The sequence below is a fragment of the Saccostrea echinata genome, unplaced genomic scaffold (genome assembly GCF_033153115.1).
Source record: "Saccostrea echinata isolate AGI-Se365-2 ecotype Australia unplaced genomic scaffold, CSIRO_AGI_Sech_v1 ptg000001l, whole genome shotgun sequence".
Lineage (NCBI taxonomy): Eukaryota > Metazoa > Mollusca > Bivalvia > Ostreida > Ostreidae > Saccostrea > Saccostrea echinata.
In genome coordinates this window covers 8,076,582-8,092,500 of record NW_026889750.1, presented here as the reverse complement: position 1 = coordinate 8,092,500, position 15,919 = coordinate 8,076,582, and the positions used below count along the sequence as shown (strand labels likewise).

Below are 15,919 nucleotides of genomic sequence, written 5' to 3'. Positions count from 1 at the left end.
TTACCCTTCACCTGAAAATCCAGGACTCTTAGATGTTAAACATGGCATAGAAATCATAGGGGATAATTTAGATGTCACAATTACTCCTGCTAAGATGACAATGATGTCTCAGAGAAAGAGCTTGCATTGGTTTCTGACAATGGTGAAAGAGAAGAGGATCATGTCAGATGATAAACACCCTAGATCAACAGAAGAGAATGGAGAAACCAGGGATATTTTGAAGTTGCCAACAAGTGCATGGTTACCATCTTCAGGTGACCTGCACACATTGATTGAAAATATGAAATTTCATATTATTAAAGTCCTTATTACCTTTGTCGAATTTCTGAAACCCTTACAAAAGTGTGTGCCAGGTTGCATAACCCATGACTTTATGGACAAAACTCGACAGAAATCAGTCATTCTGAATTGTGACTTAGTAGAGGCTAGTGAAAATTCATCAGAGGGAATGATAACAATTTTGCAAAATGTGAATAAACTAGTTTTCCAAGCTGTTGAAAAAGATCAGAAAATAACGGACAGGGTTGTTTTTGGTGGAGATGTTCTCACCAATGAGCGAGCATTTACAGCTCAAGAAGCCATGCAAAATGCAAAATCAGACTATGATATGCTTGGGGGGCTTGTTCACAGGCCAGAAGGTTTTCACAGGGAGATGAACTTCTTATTGGTAACACACCCTGTTCAGGAATGTTTTAGTTCCAGTTGTTTTTGGCTTTTATGAATTAGAGTAAGTATTTTGCAGAGATAATATAGTACTCATAATTTTACTTATACATGAAGTGCCATACATATTTTCATCTTTAACTTTGCAATGACAAATAGGTGGAAATATTGTGAAACTCTGCAGACTTGCTCATGTTCTTTGCATCCAGATTATCAATTTGGCTTTGAAATTTTACTAGGTCATAAACTGCATTTTTCATTTTTTCAGCATGAATTTCATTAGTATTATTCATTTATCACTTGTTGCCCTCCAAATATTGGTATATATTATCAATTCCTTAATTTATCTTAGTACATCATGTACATGTAGATAGTATACATATGTTTCAGAAACTGGGAGTTGTAGCCCATCATAGGCCATTCCAATGTTTTCTATGTTTAGCATGACTTGATTTTATTGCTTTATAGTTTTAGTTTTTACTAACAAATAAATCCTTTTGTACATGGTGCAAGTTGCAAATTTATTGATAAATTACATGTAATTACATAATCTGCATAATTATGTAGATTTCAGACAATTCTGAATTTTTCGATTAAGTTTTAATTTTATACCCTTAAAAGATGTCTCAAGTCTAAACCTATTCCATTTCTTCAGTTTTCACAATAATATTTTTTCAGGGAATATTTCAACTATTTTACACTGAGAGCAGTGCATCAGACCAGGGTTCCATATACAAACTGAGGAATGCTATCAACCGTCGGTCAGTGACTGGGCCTAAGGAAGTAACAAATAACTTCAGGTAAGTTGAACTATCCAAGTCAAGTATTTTGCAATATGAATTTGAAAATAACAACAGATAAAAAAGAATGTTAATAATGTGTGCCTTGTTATATTTTCTTTTAGATCCCATCATCAATTCATCCAGGATGTGACAGATTCCTACATTGTGTCAACATTTTTGGACATCATGGACATGGAGGAAGTTACATCACAACCCTCACATGCTCCTGTTTTTTCATTAATGAACAATGACAACAAAATGGAATGGATTACCAATGTTGCCACAGATGTTCTTAATGCACTTGGCCTAAATTCCTGGAAAAGTTTCTTAGACATAAGGTTAAAAACCCTTTTCTTGTATGAACCAAATATTGTATTTTTATGAGTGCTATTCCTTGGATAGATGCAATTGTAAGCTCACCCAAGCAAAAAGATCATGATCAAATAGAGTCAAGTTTTCACCAGTCTTTAATATTTTTGCCACAAGTCTTCATTTTTCATACTTATGAATCTAAAATTATTAGTACTAAAAAATCATTTATTTTGATATTTTAGATCACACTTGGTAGATCTAAGTACTGATGATGTACAGATAGATGCCATGAAACAAGACCTTTCTTTCTCTTGTGCAATGTGTGGGAAAACATATATTAGGAAGTCTTGGCTAAAGAAACATCTATTGAAAAAGCACAACTGGATCTTTCATGAAATTACAGAGTTATCAGATCCCGATCAACCACTTACATCCTTTCTAAGGATGTCCCTTCTCTACCGTGATACCTGTGATGCATACAAAATGGGTGATGGGGACCGCATCATGCGTAATGCCAAGTTTGAGTGGTTGTATGCCTCTGCTTTAAGTCACTCAAAATATAAGCTCTGGTTGTGGAGAATGCTCACATATGTTAATTCTATTCTTCCACCTGACCAGGCATTTGAGTATATGTGGAATATGACTGTAAATCTGAAGGGCGGCATTTACAACAATATCCCTAATGACAACTGTGTAGAACTGCAAGTGCGCAACATCAAGAGAGAACTCAACACACAAGGAGCAAATAAATCCTTTCAATCAGCAAAAACAATTTGCATGACTACACAAGTCATTGACAGCATTAAAGATCAGCTTTTGAGGACTACCAAAATAGTGAAGTCGTCGAGACACAGGCCGGATGTTGATAAAACAGTTGATATCATTACTATGGTTAAATCTTTGAGAAGCAAAGGACCAGTGTCAGATCTTTGCTGGGAGAGTTTCTCCAAATTTAAAGATCCAATTCACCAAATTGACATTCTTAAATTACATGAATGGATAAATGAACAAAAGAACATTGCTGACTTGTACATGTAAACTTATTAGGGCCAAGCATGAAATGGGAATTACAATGTCCATCTGTTTATCTAACTCTGTCAGTTTTGTTCTGACATAGTAACTCATTGTGTTTTATTTTTTAAAAAAACAAAATCAGATTTAAGTTCAAGCATTTATTGTAAAAATGGCAGTAGTATAGCTTGATCAGTACACCATTATAAAAGTAATGGTGTAGATGTTATAAACTGATAACAATTTACCATGTTGAACATATACATGTATGTATAGACCTCATATCTAAAACAAATAAAATATGTACAAGCTTTTAACATGTTTAAGGAGTACAAACTGATTCATAAATTTGAAGTATAAGCAAAAACTTGTTTCAGTGCTTTCAATTAAGGGTTTAAATTAAACTTCATCCTTCCTCTCTCAGAAAAAGTTTGTTTATAATACTAATGAATTTTGACAATAAATCTTTTTTTTAGGTCACCTGAGTCACTCGAGTGACGTATTGCTATCTGCTTTCGTCAGTTGTGCATCGTGTGTTAACATTTGCACATTTTCAGCTTCTTCTCTGAAACCGCTTAACCAATTTCAACCAATTTTGGGTGAAGGGAAACAAAATTTGTGAATTTCATGGTCCCTGCCCCCCTGGGCCAAAACAACTAAAATTAGTGTTGGCATGATTGTAATGAGCAATGAGCACTCTATCAAAATTGTGAAATTCATGGCCCCAGGGTCAGGGGTTCTGGTGCCAAGGCAGGGCTCTGTTGTATATATAGTGAAAATGTATTATTTCTTAAAAAATCTTCTCCTCTGCTCCTGGGTATAATGCCAATGATCTAATTACATAGTTATGATGAGCAATGGTGCTTCGTCAAGAATTTTGAATTTCAAGGCCCCTGGATCAGGGGTTCTGGTGTGAGGTGGGGTTCTAATGATTATATTGTGAAAATGCATTAATTCTTTGAAAATCTCTGCTCCTGGGTATTATGCTGAGGATCTAAGTATATAGTTATAATGAGGAATGGTGTCTCTTCCCAAGTTTCTGTATCCCACTGAAAATGTATCTTATCACAGATTTAAATGAACCCTAACATATTTTTAAAAAGTAGGTCTATCACCAAAGGCTGACAATATATATTTGCAAAATTATACAATACTGACTGATTTATGAAATGCAGCAATGTATGCGTGCATATTTTTTAAGGATACTTTGAATTACATGTATTACATCTTAATGCTTACTCCCAATCTGAATCTGTAAACAAGTCATGATCATCCTGGCTACTTGAATCTGAAGAAAAAGCTGGAAATTGAGTTTTATAATAAGGATGTTGTGCTAAACTACATTTTTCACAATCTTTCACATGACACTTCTTATCACAAATATCACAACACATATGCATGTCCCTATCCATAGCAGGTTTACTCTTATAGGAAGACAATATATTCTCACGGCGACAAATGGTTTCATTTTTAACATATAATTTCATGTCATCATCTATACATTTAATATCATGTTTTGTGTAAATCAATAAAGACATTGCTGAGCCACCGTCTCTACCTGCTCTGCCATACTGCTGAACAAAAGTATCCATATCTCGGGGGCAACCATAATTAATTGTATATTTCACTCCTTTAAAATTTACACCCATACCAGCTGCACTGGTAGCAATAAGAATTCTAATTTTGCCATTTTCTTTAGACATATCCTCTTTAACTAATTGTTTAACATCATCTGTGGTTTTTGAATGATACATTTCAATATGGTCAATCAATTTAACATTTTCTTTAAACATAATTCTAAACATAGTGTACAATTTACTACAAGTTCTGATAGAAGGGCAAAAAATCAGATACCTATCACAGAGCTCTTTTTTCTCTTTCAACATCAGAATTAGAAAGAAGAATGTATTCTCTAATGGAGTGTTGTATTTAACACACTGTAAAAATAATTTAATATTGTTCCTGTCTGGGTTCTCTATAATTTCTAAACAGTCTGTCATACAAAATTTTCTCTGTAAGGCTTTTCTGGCAGCTGAATTTGCTGTGGCAGTCATCATAATTACAGGACATTCCACAAGGCTTCGCAGTTCCCCTAGTCGACCATACCAACGTCTGAAAGGATCTTCCTCGCTCGCAGACTCTCCCCTAAAAAATAAGGGGAATAATTTAAACCCTGTTTGAATTGCTCAAATTTTGATGGTTTGTAACAATGCATCATTTTTCCCCGGGTTTTTCCCCTTCATAAATAAACTTACCAATGTAGCACTGTGTGGGCTTCATCTACAGCTATTAATCTAATGGTTGAATTGTTTGTCACCCAATCTCTCCACTTTCCATTTAGCACACTTTCAGGTGAGGTGAAAATGAATTGCATTTCATTTCTTAAAATGGAATCGTCGTTTTCACCACCTATATCACGAAGGAATAGTTAAATTAACAATATACTAATACATGTACCTGGGAAAATGTATGTTTTGATATAATTTTTAATAAATAAAAATGTCAGAAAAAAAAATCAACATTTACATGTTTCCTGTCGAATAAAAACCAGTATTGAGTGCTACAACGCACACAGATACAGAAACATGAACGTTAGAGAGGTTCTGAATCATCACATAACATAGCAGAGGGGAAAAGGTGAGCGAGATCGACATAGCTAATGCCCATGCATGCCAATACAATTACATTATAGAACAGAACAGGACATTTATTTTCTAATTTAGAGCCCGAAACAGACAAGTATGAAATTATTACAATAATAAGGAAAAAATTATGCCAATGGATAGTATAACAATTTGTAAATGACATTGCTCATTTCAACAATAATATTGTACTATTTCAGTTAAAAGGAATACTATGTATAAAAGTGTACGACTACTACAACATTTTATCATTTATGAATTTGCCCACAAAATTAAGAGTGTCTTTGTCTTTAATATTGAGTAACCAAAAAGAGTTTCATCATCTACACTGTATATATAGTTTATGTCGATAAAAAGTATAAAAGTAATCTGCTTACCAATAAATGCTGAAAGAAATCCTAAACTATTCAATGAATTGCACTGTTCATGCATAATGGAAAGTAGAGGTGAGACGACCAAAACTGAGATCGGATTGTTGTCGTCAAAACTAGCGTTATATGCCGTGTGAAAGCCCTGGTAGCAAATACTTTTCCCACCTCCGGTTTTGATAGACAGAAAAACATCTCTTCTCTTCAAGAGCGCTGCCAAAGACTCTCTTTGAAAGTCTTTTAGCTCGTTTATTTGAAAAACTTCTTTCACTTTCGCCTCGAACGTCTCCATATTGTTTGCAAAATCCTTCCCGACATACGGGTTGCAACGATGATTTTTATTGGATAATTAATAGTTACACATCGCAATACCGTATCGTATTGCGACCAATGAAAATGCGGTATTGAGACACACCTCCAAGCGAAATTTTCGGCCTTGTGTCCCACGGGAGGTAAGAGAAGCGAGACCGACCGTGGGTTTCCGACGATGTCTCCTTATAGGAGTCTATAAGACGTAGCTTTGCATATAAATCGCAATTTATTGGAGGGGGGATGGTCGGACGAGTTTTCCGACAAAATTTAGACTATAAATGTAGCTAAGCATTTGCTGGAAAATGTATATTTCTAAATAATTTTGAACACTTGAAAATGTCGCTGAAATTCCTCTCATTTATGTGCAACACTGACAGCTAAAATGTTCTGGTGATAATTTTTAATAATAAATTCATTCCGTGTTTACAAGTGATTCAAATTGAAGATTGGCTGTTAGTGATTGTGCTTTAATCTTAGAAACTTCACTCGGAAAATAAAGATGTTATTAGTTTATTGCGTTGATAAATATTTCCTTATTGATAACATAATTATTTATTAAAGTTATGAATAAAACATCTCAAAAATATCGAATACTAGTATTCTCACTAAATTGTTTTTAGTATATCTTTTTTTTCATATTCATAAGCGATTTATAAATTTATGTTTTATAGAATATGTAGAAAGGATTTTACAAGAAATACATTAATGGAGTGTGTAAGATATTTACACAATTGCTACGAGCGTCCAGTATTTATTAATGATAAATAAAATTTAGACTATATATTACATGCTACAGATGTGTATTATACATTTTTAACACTTCACATTCATCGTGCTGTGCAGCATATCGGCATCATGTTTGTAACAACGTCATGTGACAAAACTCTATGTCAATGAAATAAGTACCCGTAGAGTTAACGTCCTTTTGTCAGAGATAATTGGTAAACATACATTTTGAGTATTAAGATATTATATTTTAGGGATGTGCGATTTTTTGGTATACCGGTATATCGTGATTTTTAATTGTGTGATACGTATCGTGATACGGAGATTAAAATACCGGTATTTAGGAACACAATTATTAAGTCCAGAAATTATTTATTTATTTGTTTTAACTTTCAAATTACAATTACAAAATGTTGAAAACGGTAAAAGAAAAGCATCCTAGCATCCAAACATGCTTTATATTGTAAATAAAAATTTTTTTAAAAAAAAGGAAGTTACCTTTTTCCAGCATATTTATAGGAAAAATTAAGGATATTCATTTAAAATCATTGTAAAAATTGCATGTAAAAATATCATGATATTATCGTGATATTCTAGAAAAAATCATGATATATCACGATACGAAATTTTTGGTGATACCCATCCCTATTATATTTGTCTTCTTCATTTGATGATAAAACATTCAGTGCTATCCTTTTATCTCTGATTTTCATATAGTAATACATGATTTATAATGTATATGCAACAAAAATTTGTCTTTACTGATGATCTCATAATAATTATACCTGATTTCTAAATATTACTTTGTTTAAAATAAAAATTGCATAGTTTTCTTCTTTGGATTAAAAATATGTCATTAAACCCCCAAAAGTATTTTAGACTATTCTTGACATACTTTTAAATACTTCAGTATTTTTTTACGGACGTTTGGTGCTTTACACCATTCTTTACTTGTTTATGTATGATTTTAACTACCACGCAGAACGTGTTTTTTAGAGGAAAAAAATATCCACAAGACTGTTGTGTTAGTTGAAAATAAATACTGAAAATAATTGCCCGTAATTTTTCTGTTATTTCCATGATAAATAATTCAACAGCCCATGAAAGAACAGTATATTAATCTCAAGTATTAATAAATCTTCATGAAGGCATACAACATTGTTTTATTCTACTTTTATGTAGTCCTCATTAAGTTGATTAGCAGTCAAATCGGCAACACGCACACATCTTTACATAAACTAGTTTCCTAATACAATTTTACACTGTTTGCTTAACATTTCATGGGCGTTATTCCTGTCCATTGCTAAGAAAGTTTAATTAAGGTTTTTTGCATTTTTCGCCATATCTTGCACACTGCACACACAATTTTAAAGCACAATATTCCGAGAAATTAGTTTTCCTATTTGAGTGATTCGTTGAAAACAAAGCCACCACGTGTTCACATGTACGTACAGCCGCAAACTGCCTTTCCTTACAAATTATTTACATCATATTTTTACCCATATTAAAAGTACAGAGTACAACACAAGTATAGACAGTCCATGAATGCATTCCAGTCTGTTACTAATTGATACTGAGGTGGCAGAGGATAGTTTTTTTTAATGCCAAACATGTGCCGAGGGGGTACACATATACATGCCATCCATAAAAACATGTACATGGGGACAGTTTTCCAGGGGCTAATCAATTACACTTCATATGCCCATGGCTCACAAATTATGTCAACAAATTACATGTAATCTGCCTATTAGAGTGCACATGTACCAAAAATGCACCTGGGGACTCCCCAAATTTTGGCTTGTTTTTCCAAGATCTGGGCCTCATTCACACCCACACAACCCACCCCCAGGCCCGAGCGAGCAGGATAAAACACCCAGTAGTCTGTAAATCAATGCAAGCCCTAATAAAAATTCACCAATTGATATGGGGCCATTCACCTTCCCTCTGAGATACACACCTTCTTCTAAGGCCTACTGCTTTTTAGCTGAATTTCCTCTGCAACTGACCACGTGTCTTAGTTTCGCATTTACAACTCTGTATATGATAAGCGTCATAGTGACACCTACATGTTGCACATCATTTTTTTCAGCAAGCACTCTGCTGCACTGCAAATGTGTCCCATAATTATTCTAATCATTTTTCTACATAAAATATCACATCAAACAGGGGATATCCCGTACGAACAAGTGAGGCGTAAACCAGCTGGATGAGACATGGAAACCAGCTGGTTTCTAGACGGAATTCAGAATTACGTGTCTTTACCAGGCGTACATGAGCAGGACACGTATTCCTGCTCTTTGCACACACGGAATACGTGTCATTTTCCGCCTCTTGGGCCAGGCGTAATTCTTGTATCAGGCGTAATGCTGAACTTAGTAAAACTGGTAAGGCGTAATGTTGGACTTAGAAAAATTGGTGAGGCGTAATGTTGGACTTAGAAAAATTGGTGAGGCGTAATGTTGGTCTTAGAAAAAAAATAGAAAAGGTACAATGTAGGCAAAACATTATATTTCACTTTTCTTTTGTTAACAATAAATCCATTGGCAATATTTACAGTGAAATACTTTATAGATTAGAAAACTTTAAGATAAATATTTCAGCATTTGTGTTTGTCCTTCCCAACATCATTGTTGAGCTAAGATAATTTCTAGCTGAAATTACAGTCCCATCACAGATGTCCTTATAAGTTCCACCAGCTATATTTCTGTTAAACCACTCTTGCATTTTGCTTTAAAAAATCCATCTTGAAAAATAATGGATTGTGGAGTAGATTTATAACAGGTATTTCCAGAAAGAAGTTTTTGGTTTCTTGAATGGTGTTTGACAAAATTTCTTTAGACAGATGACACAATCAACATTTTATTGGCCCCTAAACAACGATGACAATGAAAGTGGTAAGCACCGTCACAAAGGTTCCTTAGTTTTTTGTTTTTTTTTGGACAACTGTTAAATGCATATATGTCAAATGGTATATAAAATGTGTTCTGCTAGCATCACATCTGAAATTATGTTCAAAAGTTGTTGGATTCATCATCTATTATTGGTGCAAATCACAGCAAGCACTAACATGAATACTCTTATTGAAATACGGATGTTACAGAGCAAAGAAAGAAGTTGGAAGTCTTGATCATCATGCTCCGTAACATTGCAATTTCTTCAGTGATATCATCCAAAATGTATTCCTCTTCATCAGATAAATCAGAAAAGAGAATACTTCCTCTTCATTATCAGAAAAATCCTCATCACTAAATTTTATGTATCTTTTTGGCAGTTGGGGTTCTTTGTTTCTTAAATGTTGTCATGTTACTCATCAAATGGTCCAGCACAGACTCTTCATGGTCAGACATCTAATTCAAGAATAAAACACTACTATTACCCAGTTAATCAAATGCATGCAAGTGAACATTAATTTAATCGACTAAAATATATATATTTTTAAAAACCAGAAATTGGTGTGTAGGTTGTATTGTTACAAGCTAATCAATATGTACAAAAAAATAATTAATTTTCTTTAAACGTATTGAGAAAAAAAAAATCGATGAGAACTCATTCGTATTTTTTTTCTCTTGCTTTACATGTACTGTATGATTATCAACAGCTGATCAAGTAGCAGGGATCTAATCTGGGTCCCTGCAATTTGCAAGAAGTATATAATTTGTAATCTAATAGTAAAGTGATACAAACAAAACAAAACAATGTTATTTAAGGTGACCTACCTCGCTCATGATGATTATTTCTGCGCCTTCGTCTTCTAACTTCAGAGTCGATTTAGTTCCGAGATAATTCGGGTTGCAATCTGTAAAACGGAAGTAACATTCTATTAAATTGATTGTCGATCCCGATATATGTAGGTCGATCTTTAAAAAAAAAAAAAAAAAAAAAAAAAAAAAAAAAAAAAACCAACTGTAAAATACTTACCGATATCAGTTTCCTAGAATCTTCTACGGTTTTCTCGCAATCAATGATTCCTGTTCTTGTTATTTATGTCTCGGCAAATTTACACATTTCGATCACAAATTCTGTACCTTGTAATGCATCTCATATTTTAAATCTCCATCGTTCTATAAATTAACTTCAGCTGAAATTTGCTAAATTTTACAAACGCTTTCCGTAAGTAACCTTCTTTATTTTGTTTGGTTATTCCATGATTTTCCAATGTGCCGAGAACAACTGTAAACTAAGGTGTTTTCTCAGAGGCCAAGGGGAATCGCCTTACAAAATGATCTCAGTGAAATTTATTGATCTACATATTGATTTTGCATTTAAAAAAAAAAATTCGACAAATTAATACTAAAAGAACGCATTTTATTATTTTGAGAGACGTTTTTGGGGAAAAGTTTGTAATAGCTTTTGTATCGATCCCGTCGTGAACCTCAACAGTAGAGCATCTTCGAACCGGGGCTGCAGAAACTTGATATCCCACGCTATCAAAATCCCGCCCGCATGGTCATTTCAAATTCTGTTGCTTTGAAAGAAACATTGCCCTGCCGATTTCTACTTGTTTCTGACAACTTGGTTTTACTTGAAAGTGAAAATACTTCGATGAGGATTGCAGTTTGACCCAGATACCATATAGTATTATCTATAAAAATTTAAGAAATGTGCTTTTAAAATCATTCTGTTAACATGGTTAATGATTAGATTACATGTAGCATGCGTGTTTGTTTACGCTTGGAGACCTGTCGTATTTGTAAACTACTGCTGTTGTATACTCCATGATTTTTTTTTAAATTATCTTTCTATCGCATAATTATCATTTTTAGTATTTATCATTTCGAAAAAATATATACAAAACAAAAAATATACGAGACATTTTCCACCTTTTTTTTTTAAAGTCGGGTTCAAGATGAGGGAAATATAAAGTCGCATGGATCACAACATGGTATGATGGTATGAATTATAAATTTGCCACACGGCGCGGTGGCTGTCTTAAAAATTTTACTAGACAAAATAATTACAGTAATTTTAATCAAAAGCTGTCCTGATAACAAATAGAGTGCACTTTCTGATAAGCTGACCATGTTAACATGGTTAAGGTGATGTTTAAGGACAGACGCAACGTAGTTTTTACTTTATTTTTTCTATCTCCTAGAAATAAAGAGTTCCAATAATGATTCCGTAATATTTCCCGAATTGGGTTCGATTTTTACTTTCGATTACGTCCCTTGAGAGCTCTTTCGTACGTAGAGATAGTTTTAGGATATCTTTGTTTATGATGGAGAAAATTCGCGACAAAGGAGGGCGATTTATCTCCAAAGGAAAACAAAGTAAAATAACATCGATTAAATGTAATAGGCAGAAGAATGTAGCAGTTGAGGTCCCTTCTACAAATTCTCAAGCTGATCCTGACGATCCACTGCCTATTCCAAGTAAGTTATCTTGATTTGTGTACTTGCAAATATCGTATAATAGACGTATAAGTAAACAACAAAGAAGGGCTAAATACTTCATTGATTGAAGTTTAAGAAAACACTCTTAAGCATTTAGATATCTTTGTGTCGCTCATTCTTTTATGTCCTTGGTTATTTGTGGTAAATTTATGACAGATGATGATTTCCCAAATCCAATCCACATTTTGGAGCATAACTATGCCTACGATCTATCAATACACGGAGACTGTGAAGAGGAAGTAGTTCCAGTGCTTATTGATGACGAAGATACATCACATGTCATACAGTGGAACACAGGAAGAAGAATTGTTGAATTGGAATTTATTGTGAATAAACTTATAGAGGGTTGTTGTAAATGTAAACAATCTTTGAATTTGAGAGACATTTGTGGTGAACAGAGATATGGACTAGGTTCCTTATTACATATCAAGTGTAATTTCTGTACCACAGTAAACTATGTTCCCACAGGAAAACGCCATTCTCGCTCGGACAATAATGGGATACGAGCATTTGATGTGAACACAAAAGTTGCACTAGGTTTGTAATTATTGAATACTGACTTTATCATTCATCTTCATATGATCAAAGTATCATCTTAGAATACAGTTATATTTATTATGGTATCTTGAGAATTTTTATTACATTGCAGGGATGCTCCATGCAGGCATTGGCGAGAAAAAATTATCTATGCTCCTAAGTGTACTGAACATCCCACCACTATCAAAGACCTCTTTGAAAACCTCTGAAAGACAAGTTGGTCGAGCAGTTGAAGATGTTGCCAAAAAAAGTTGTAAAGAGTTTGCTAATGCAGAGCAGGAATCATTTGGGTAATACTAATAAATCTTTGTACAGGACCAGTGTTTGATAGATTCTGTCCTCATATTTCTTTGTTATGACCCACACATTTGAAAGGAAATGGTGTATATAATTTTGTTAATAAACTATTGCTAGGCAAATAATAAAATATCTCTGGCTATATAAATATGAGAACTGTAATTATCAGTAATGCATGCAGTATTCATCAAAATATTGTGCATTTATTTCTTGAATAATTTATTTTTATTTTATTTATTTTTTCAATTTACAATCTGAAACATTATTTCTTTCATTTCATTTTTGATTTTGCAGCAATGATGACTTTTCAGTGTCTTTCGATGGAGGATGGCAGAAAAGAGGTTCAGGGCGATCTTATTCAAGTTTGTCAGGTTTGAAGAATTAGTAATTTGCAGATATATATATAAAGATTTTTTCATAACATATATGTATATTGGAATGACTTTGAAGAATGGATGTGTAAAAACCCAAGTATTATATATCTATTGTTATGCCATAAGACCATGATCAAAATCAAATAAAATCATCTCAATTGTAGGACATGCTGCAATGATAGGTAAAGAGACGGGAAAATGCATCGCCTATGCAACAAGAAACAAGTTCTGCAGAGTGTGTGAAAGGGCAGAGAGGACAAAAAAAGATATCCCTGAACATGACTGCAGGAAGAATTGGTCAGGTAGTTCTAAGGCAATGGAACCAGACATGTGTATAGGTAAAATAATTGTATAGTGTTTTTTGTATAAAGTCTGATATGCTTGGTATTATACAAAATATCAACATGATCAATGTAAATGTAAAAACACAGCAAAATTTTCTCACATGATTGTATGAGTCAGCGAACATCATTTTGATTTTTTCTATTGTTCATGTTAGAATATTATCATAACAGGTATGATGAAGGAACTTCAGGATAGCAACATTCATGTTGGAAACATAATTATGGATAACGATTCCACAACAGTTGCGAGAGCTAGAGCTGAAGTAAATCCGGCCCTAAAGAAGCAATGTGATAGAAATCATACTCTAAAACAATTTACAAATAAGCTATACGAGTTGAAAAAATCTAAAAACTACAAAGAATTGAATAGTAAGACAATTCAACATCTGTCAAAATGTTTCAAATATTGCATTTCCCAAAATGAGAATGATCCCTCGGGTATGAAGAAAAACTTAGAGGCAATTGGAAGACATGTTTTTGGTGATCACAGTTTCTGTGAATCCTGGTGTAAATATTTAGCTTCACCACTAACATACAAACCTTGGCAATTACCTTATCACAGATATCTGAACAATCAAGATCTAAAGAGTGACTTGACATCTCTACTCAGCTTATACATATCACAGGCAGATAAACTAGTAGACCTGGGCAGTACACAACCTAATGAAAGCCTTAACAATACCATTGCTAGCAAGACTCCAAAACAAAACTTTTATTCAGGATCAGAAAGCAATGATTTCCGTGTTGCAGCTGCAATTGCCCAAAAAAATTTGGGTCATCATTATGTTACAGAGGTATAAAACTTGTATATTCATTTATTATTTCATAAAAGCAATTGTAAAGTTTCAAATCAATTATATTTCATTTCATTGAATTTCATTGTAGGTCAATGAGGTCTTGCTATTATCCCCAGGTGAAATTACTTCTTCAAAAGCCAGAAAAATAGACTTGAAAAGGAAGAGAACTAAAGAAACTGAAGATACAAGTACTTACAAGAAAAAAAGGGCACAGAAAAAGATGGACCAGCATAAATCACAAGAGTCAGCAGAAGTAAGGGAAGGAAGAACATACGAACCAGACACAGATATGAACAACAATACTGATCCAAACAGCATCAAGGAAATACCTCCACCTCTCAGCAAACCTGTACCTACTCCTATTACTGAGGGTCAATACACATTTGTATATTTTGACTTAGAAACTACTGGTTTAGGTAATTATCAGTTTTACAAAAATAACTCAAATTGAAATTTCTGTCATTTATTTTACTATTCTCATGGATTGAATTTTGTTTTGCAGGTGACGATTGTGAAATAACACAGATCGGGGCCTCTGTCAATGATGATGTGTTTTGTCAGTATGTTTTGCCATTGACTCAACCAATTTCTGCTTCTGCCACAGCTGTGTCTGGTATTGCTACACAGAATGGTTGCATGTACAAAAATGGACATGAAGTTCAGTGTATGAGGACACCAGATGCAGTGAACAATTTTATACACTGGCTTGGAAAATTTGGGAAAGTATTGCTTGTGGCTCATAATGCCAAGTTTGACTCTAGAGTTCTAGTGCATGTGTCGAGTTCCATCGGTATTAGTGCGTCAGAACACATAAGTGGGTTTGTGGACACATTATCTCTATTTAGAGAACTTTACCCAGGCCGCAAGAGTTATAAACAAGTGGACTTGCTGAAGGACCTGTGTGTGACTCATTATGATGCTCATGATGCCAAATCTGATGCCTTGGCCTTACAAACTCTTTTATTGTCTTTGTCAGTTTCATGTCAGATTATGATGAAGCATAGTTTTTCTACAGAATTTGTTGTAAATAATTTGAATTTTTTGATGATGAAAATGAGAAACATGCAATCATTGCAAAATCTTATTGATAATAAGATTTTATCCAAGTTTACTGTAAACAAAATTGCTGAAACAGGTCTTCATTTCCAGCACATTTTATTAGCTTACCAGAGAGACAAAGAAAACGGGGTAAGATCTCTGCTATCAGAAAAAACAGGAGGAAAACCAAGAGTGACAGGAAATTCAAAAATTATTCAGTCTCTTCAGAATCATTTTATGAATATGAAAACATAAATGCATGTACAACAACTTTCAGTGCTTTCTGTTGTATGTATGGGTGTATTGCATTTCTTTCTTCAAAGAGA

The 15,919-nt window shown here is 33.7% G+C and overlaps 5 protein-coding genes and 1 long non-coding RNA gene across 8 annotated transcripts in view; 3 read left to right on the top strand and 3 right to left on the bottom strand.

Moving 5' to 3' along the window:
* Window positions 1-3,073, top strand: part of LOC133182159 (uncharacterized) — a 5,087-nt gene extending 2,014 nt beyond the window's left edge. Inside the window, exons 4-7 of the mRNA XM_061316894.1 lie at window positions 1-667; window positions 1,342-1,463; window positions 1,568-1,783; window positions 2,000-3,073. The exon at window positions 1-667 is cut by the window's left edge and continues 128 nt beyond it. Of these exons, the coding sequence (XP_061172878.1) occupies window positions 1-667; window positions 1,342-1,463; window positions 1,568-1,783; window positions 2,000-2,795 (1,801 nt within the window). The 3' untranslated portion in view covers window positions 2,796-3,073. The remainder of the gene's footprint in view (window positions 668-1,341; window positions 1,464-1,567; window positions 1,784-1,999) is intronic.
* LOC133184452 (adenylate cyclase CyaB-like) overlaps window positions 1-15,919 on the bottom strand; it is a 48,713-nt gene that overhangs the window by 25,713 nt on the left and 7,081 nt on the right. The window lies entirely within an intron of this gene.
* LOC133184333 (ATP-dependent DNA helicase RecQ-like) lies at window positions 3,826-6,254 on the bottom strand. The gene is made up of 3 exons (XM_061319404.1): window positions 5,788-6,254; window positions 5,024-5,177; window positions 3,826-4,913 (listed from the first exon to the last, which is right to left on the bottom strand). The coding sequence occupies exons 1-3, from the start codon at window positions 6,068-6,070 to the stop codon at window positions 4,004-4,006; spliced, it is 1,347 nt and encodes a 448-aa protein (XP_061175388.1). The 5' UTR covers window positions 6,071-6,254; the 3' UTR covers window positions 3,826-4,003.
* LOC133184262 (uncharacterized) lies at window positions 9,308-10,872 on the bottom strand. Of its 2 annotated transcripts, XR_009720805.1 has the most exons (3): window positions 10,735-10,872; window positions 10,533-10,612; window positions 9,308-10,163 (listed from the first exon to the last, which is right to left on the bottom strand). It is a non-coding gene; the product is annotated as an uncharacterized LOC133184262 (long non-coding RNA). The 2 variants fall into 2 exon arrangements; XR_009720808.1 differs by lacking the exon at window positions 10,735-10,872 and having other exon boundaries at window positions 10,533-10,625.
* LOC133182150 (uncharacterized) lies at window positions 12,032-13,215 on the top strand. The gene is made up of 3 exons (XM_061316883.1): window positions 12,032-12,185; window positions 12,363-12,743; window positions 12,856-13,215. The coding sequence occupies exons 1-3, from the start codon at window positions 12,032-12,034 to the stop codon at window positions 13,035-13,037; spliced, it is 717 nt and encodes a 238-aa protein (XP_061172867.1). The 3' UTR covers window positions 13,038-13,215.
* On the top strand, window positions 14,820-15,886 carry LOC133184189 (DNA polymerase III PolC-type-like). Its single transcript, XM_061319156.1, has 2 exons — window positions 14,820-14,971; window positions 15,058-15,886. The coding sequence occupies exons 1-2, from the start codon at window positions 14,845-14,847 to the stop codon at window positions 15,846-15,848; spliced, it is 918 nt and encodes a 305-aa protein (XP_061175140.1). The 5' UTR covers window positions 14,820-14,844; the 3' UTR covers window positions 15,849-15,886.

What these genes read in the sequence shown, in the direction of transcription:
- LOC133184333 (XM_061319404.1), bottom strand. Translation starts at nt 6,070, where the DNA reads ATGGAGACGTTCGAGGCGAAAGTGAAAGAAGTTTTTCAAATAAACGAG. An exon ending in ATTTCTTTCAGCATTTATTG is followed by an intron (nt 5,178 to 5,787) that starts GTAAGCAGATTA and finishes TTCGTGATATAG; the next exon opens with GTGGTGAAAACGACGATTCC. An exon ending in GCCCACACAGTGCTACATTG is followed by an intron (nt 4,914 to 5,023) that starts GTAAGTTTATTT and finishes CTTATTTTTTAG; the next exon opens with GGGAGAGTCTGCGAGCGAGG.
- LOC133184189 (XM_061319156.1), top strand. Translation starts at nt 14,845, where the DNA reads ATGAACAACAATACTGATCCAAACAGCATCAAGGAAATACCTCCACCT. An exon ending in CTTAGAAACTACTGGTTTAG is followed by an intron (nt 14,972 to 15,057) that starts GTAATTATCAGT and finishes TTTGTTTTGCAG; the next exon opens with GTGACGATTGTGAAATAACA.
- LOC133182150 (XM_061316883.1), top strand. Translation starts at nt 12,032, where the DNA reads ATGGAGAAAATTCGCGACAAAGGAGGGCGATTTATCTCCAAAGGAAAA. An exon ending in CGATCCACTGCCTATTCCAA is followed by an intron (nt 12,186 to 12,362) that starts GTAAGTTATCTT and finishes AATTTATGACAG; the next exon opens with ATGATGATTTCCCAAATCCA. An exon ending in GAACACAAAAGTTGCACTAG is followed by an intron (nt 12,744 to 12,855) that starts GTTTGTAATTAT and finishes ATTACATTGCAG; the next exon opens with GGATGCTCCATGCAGGCATT.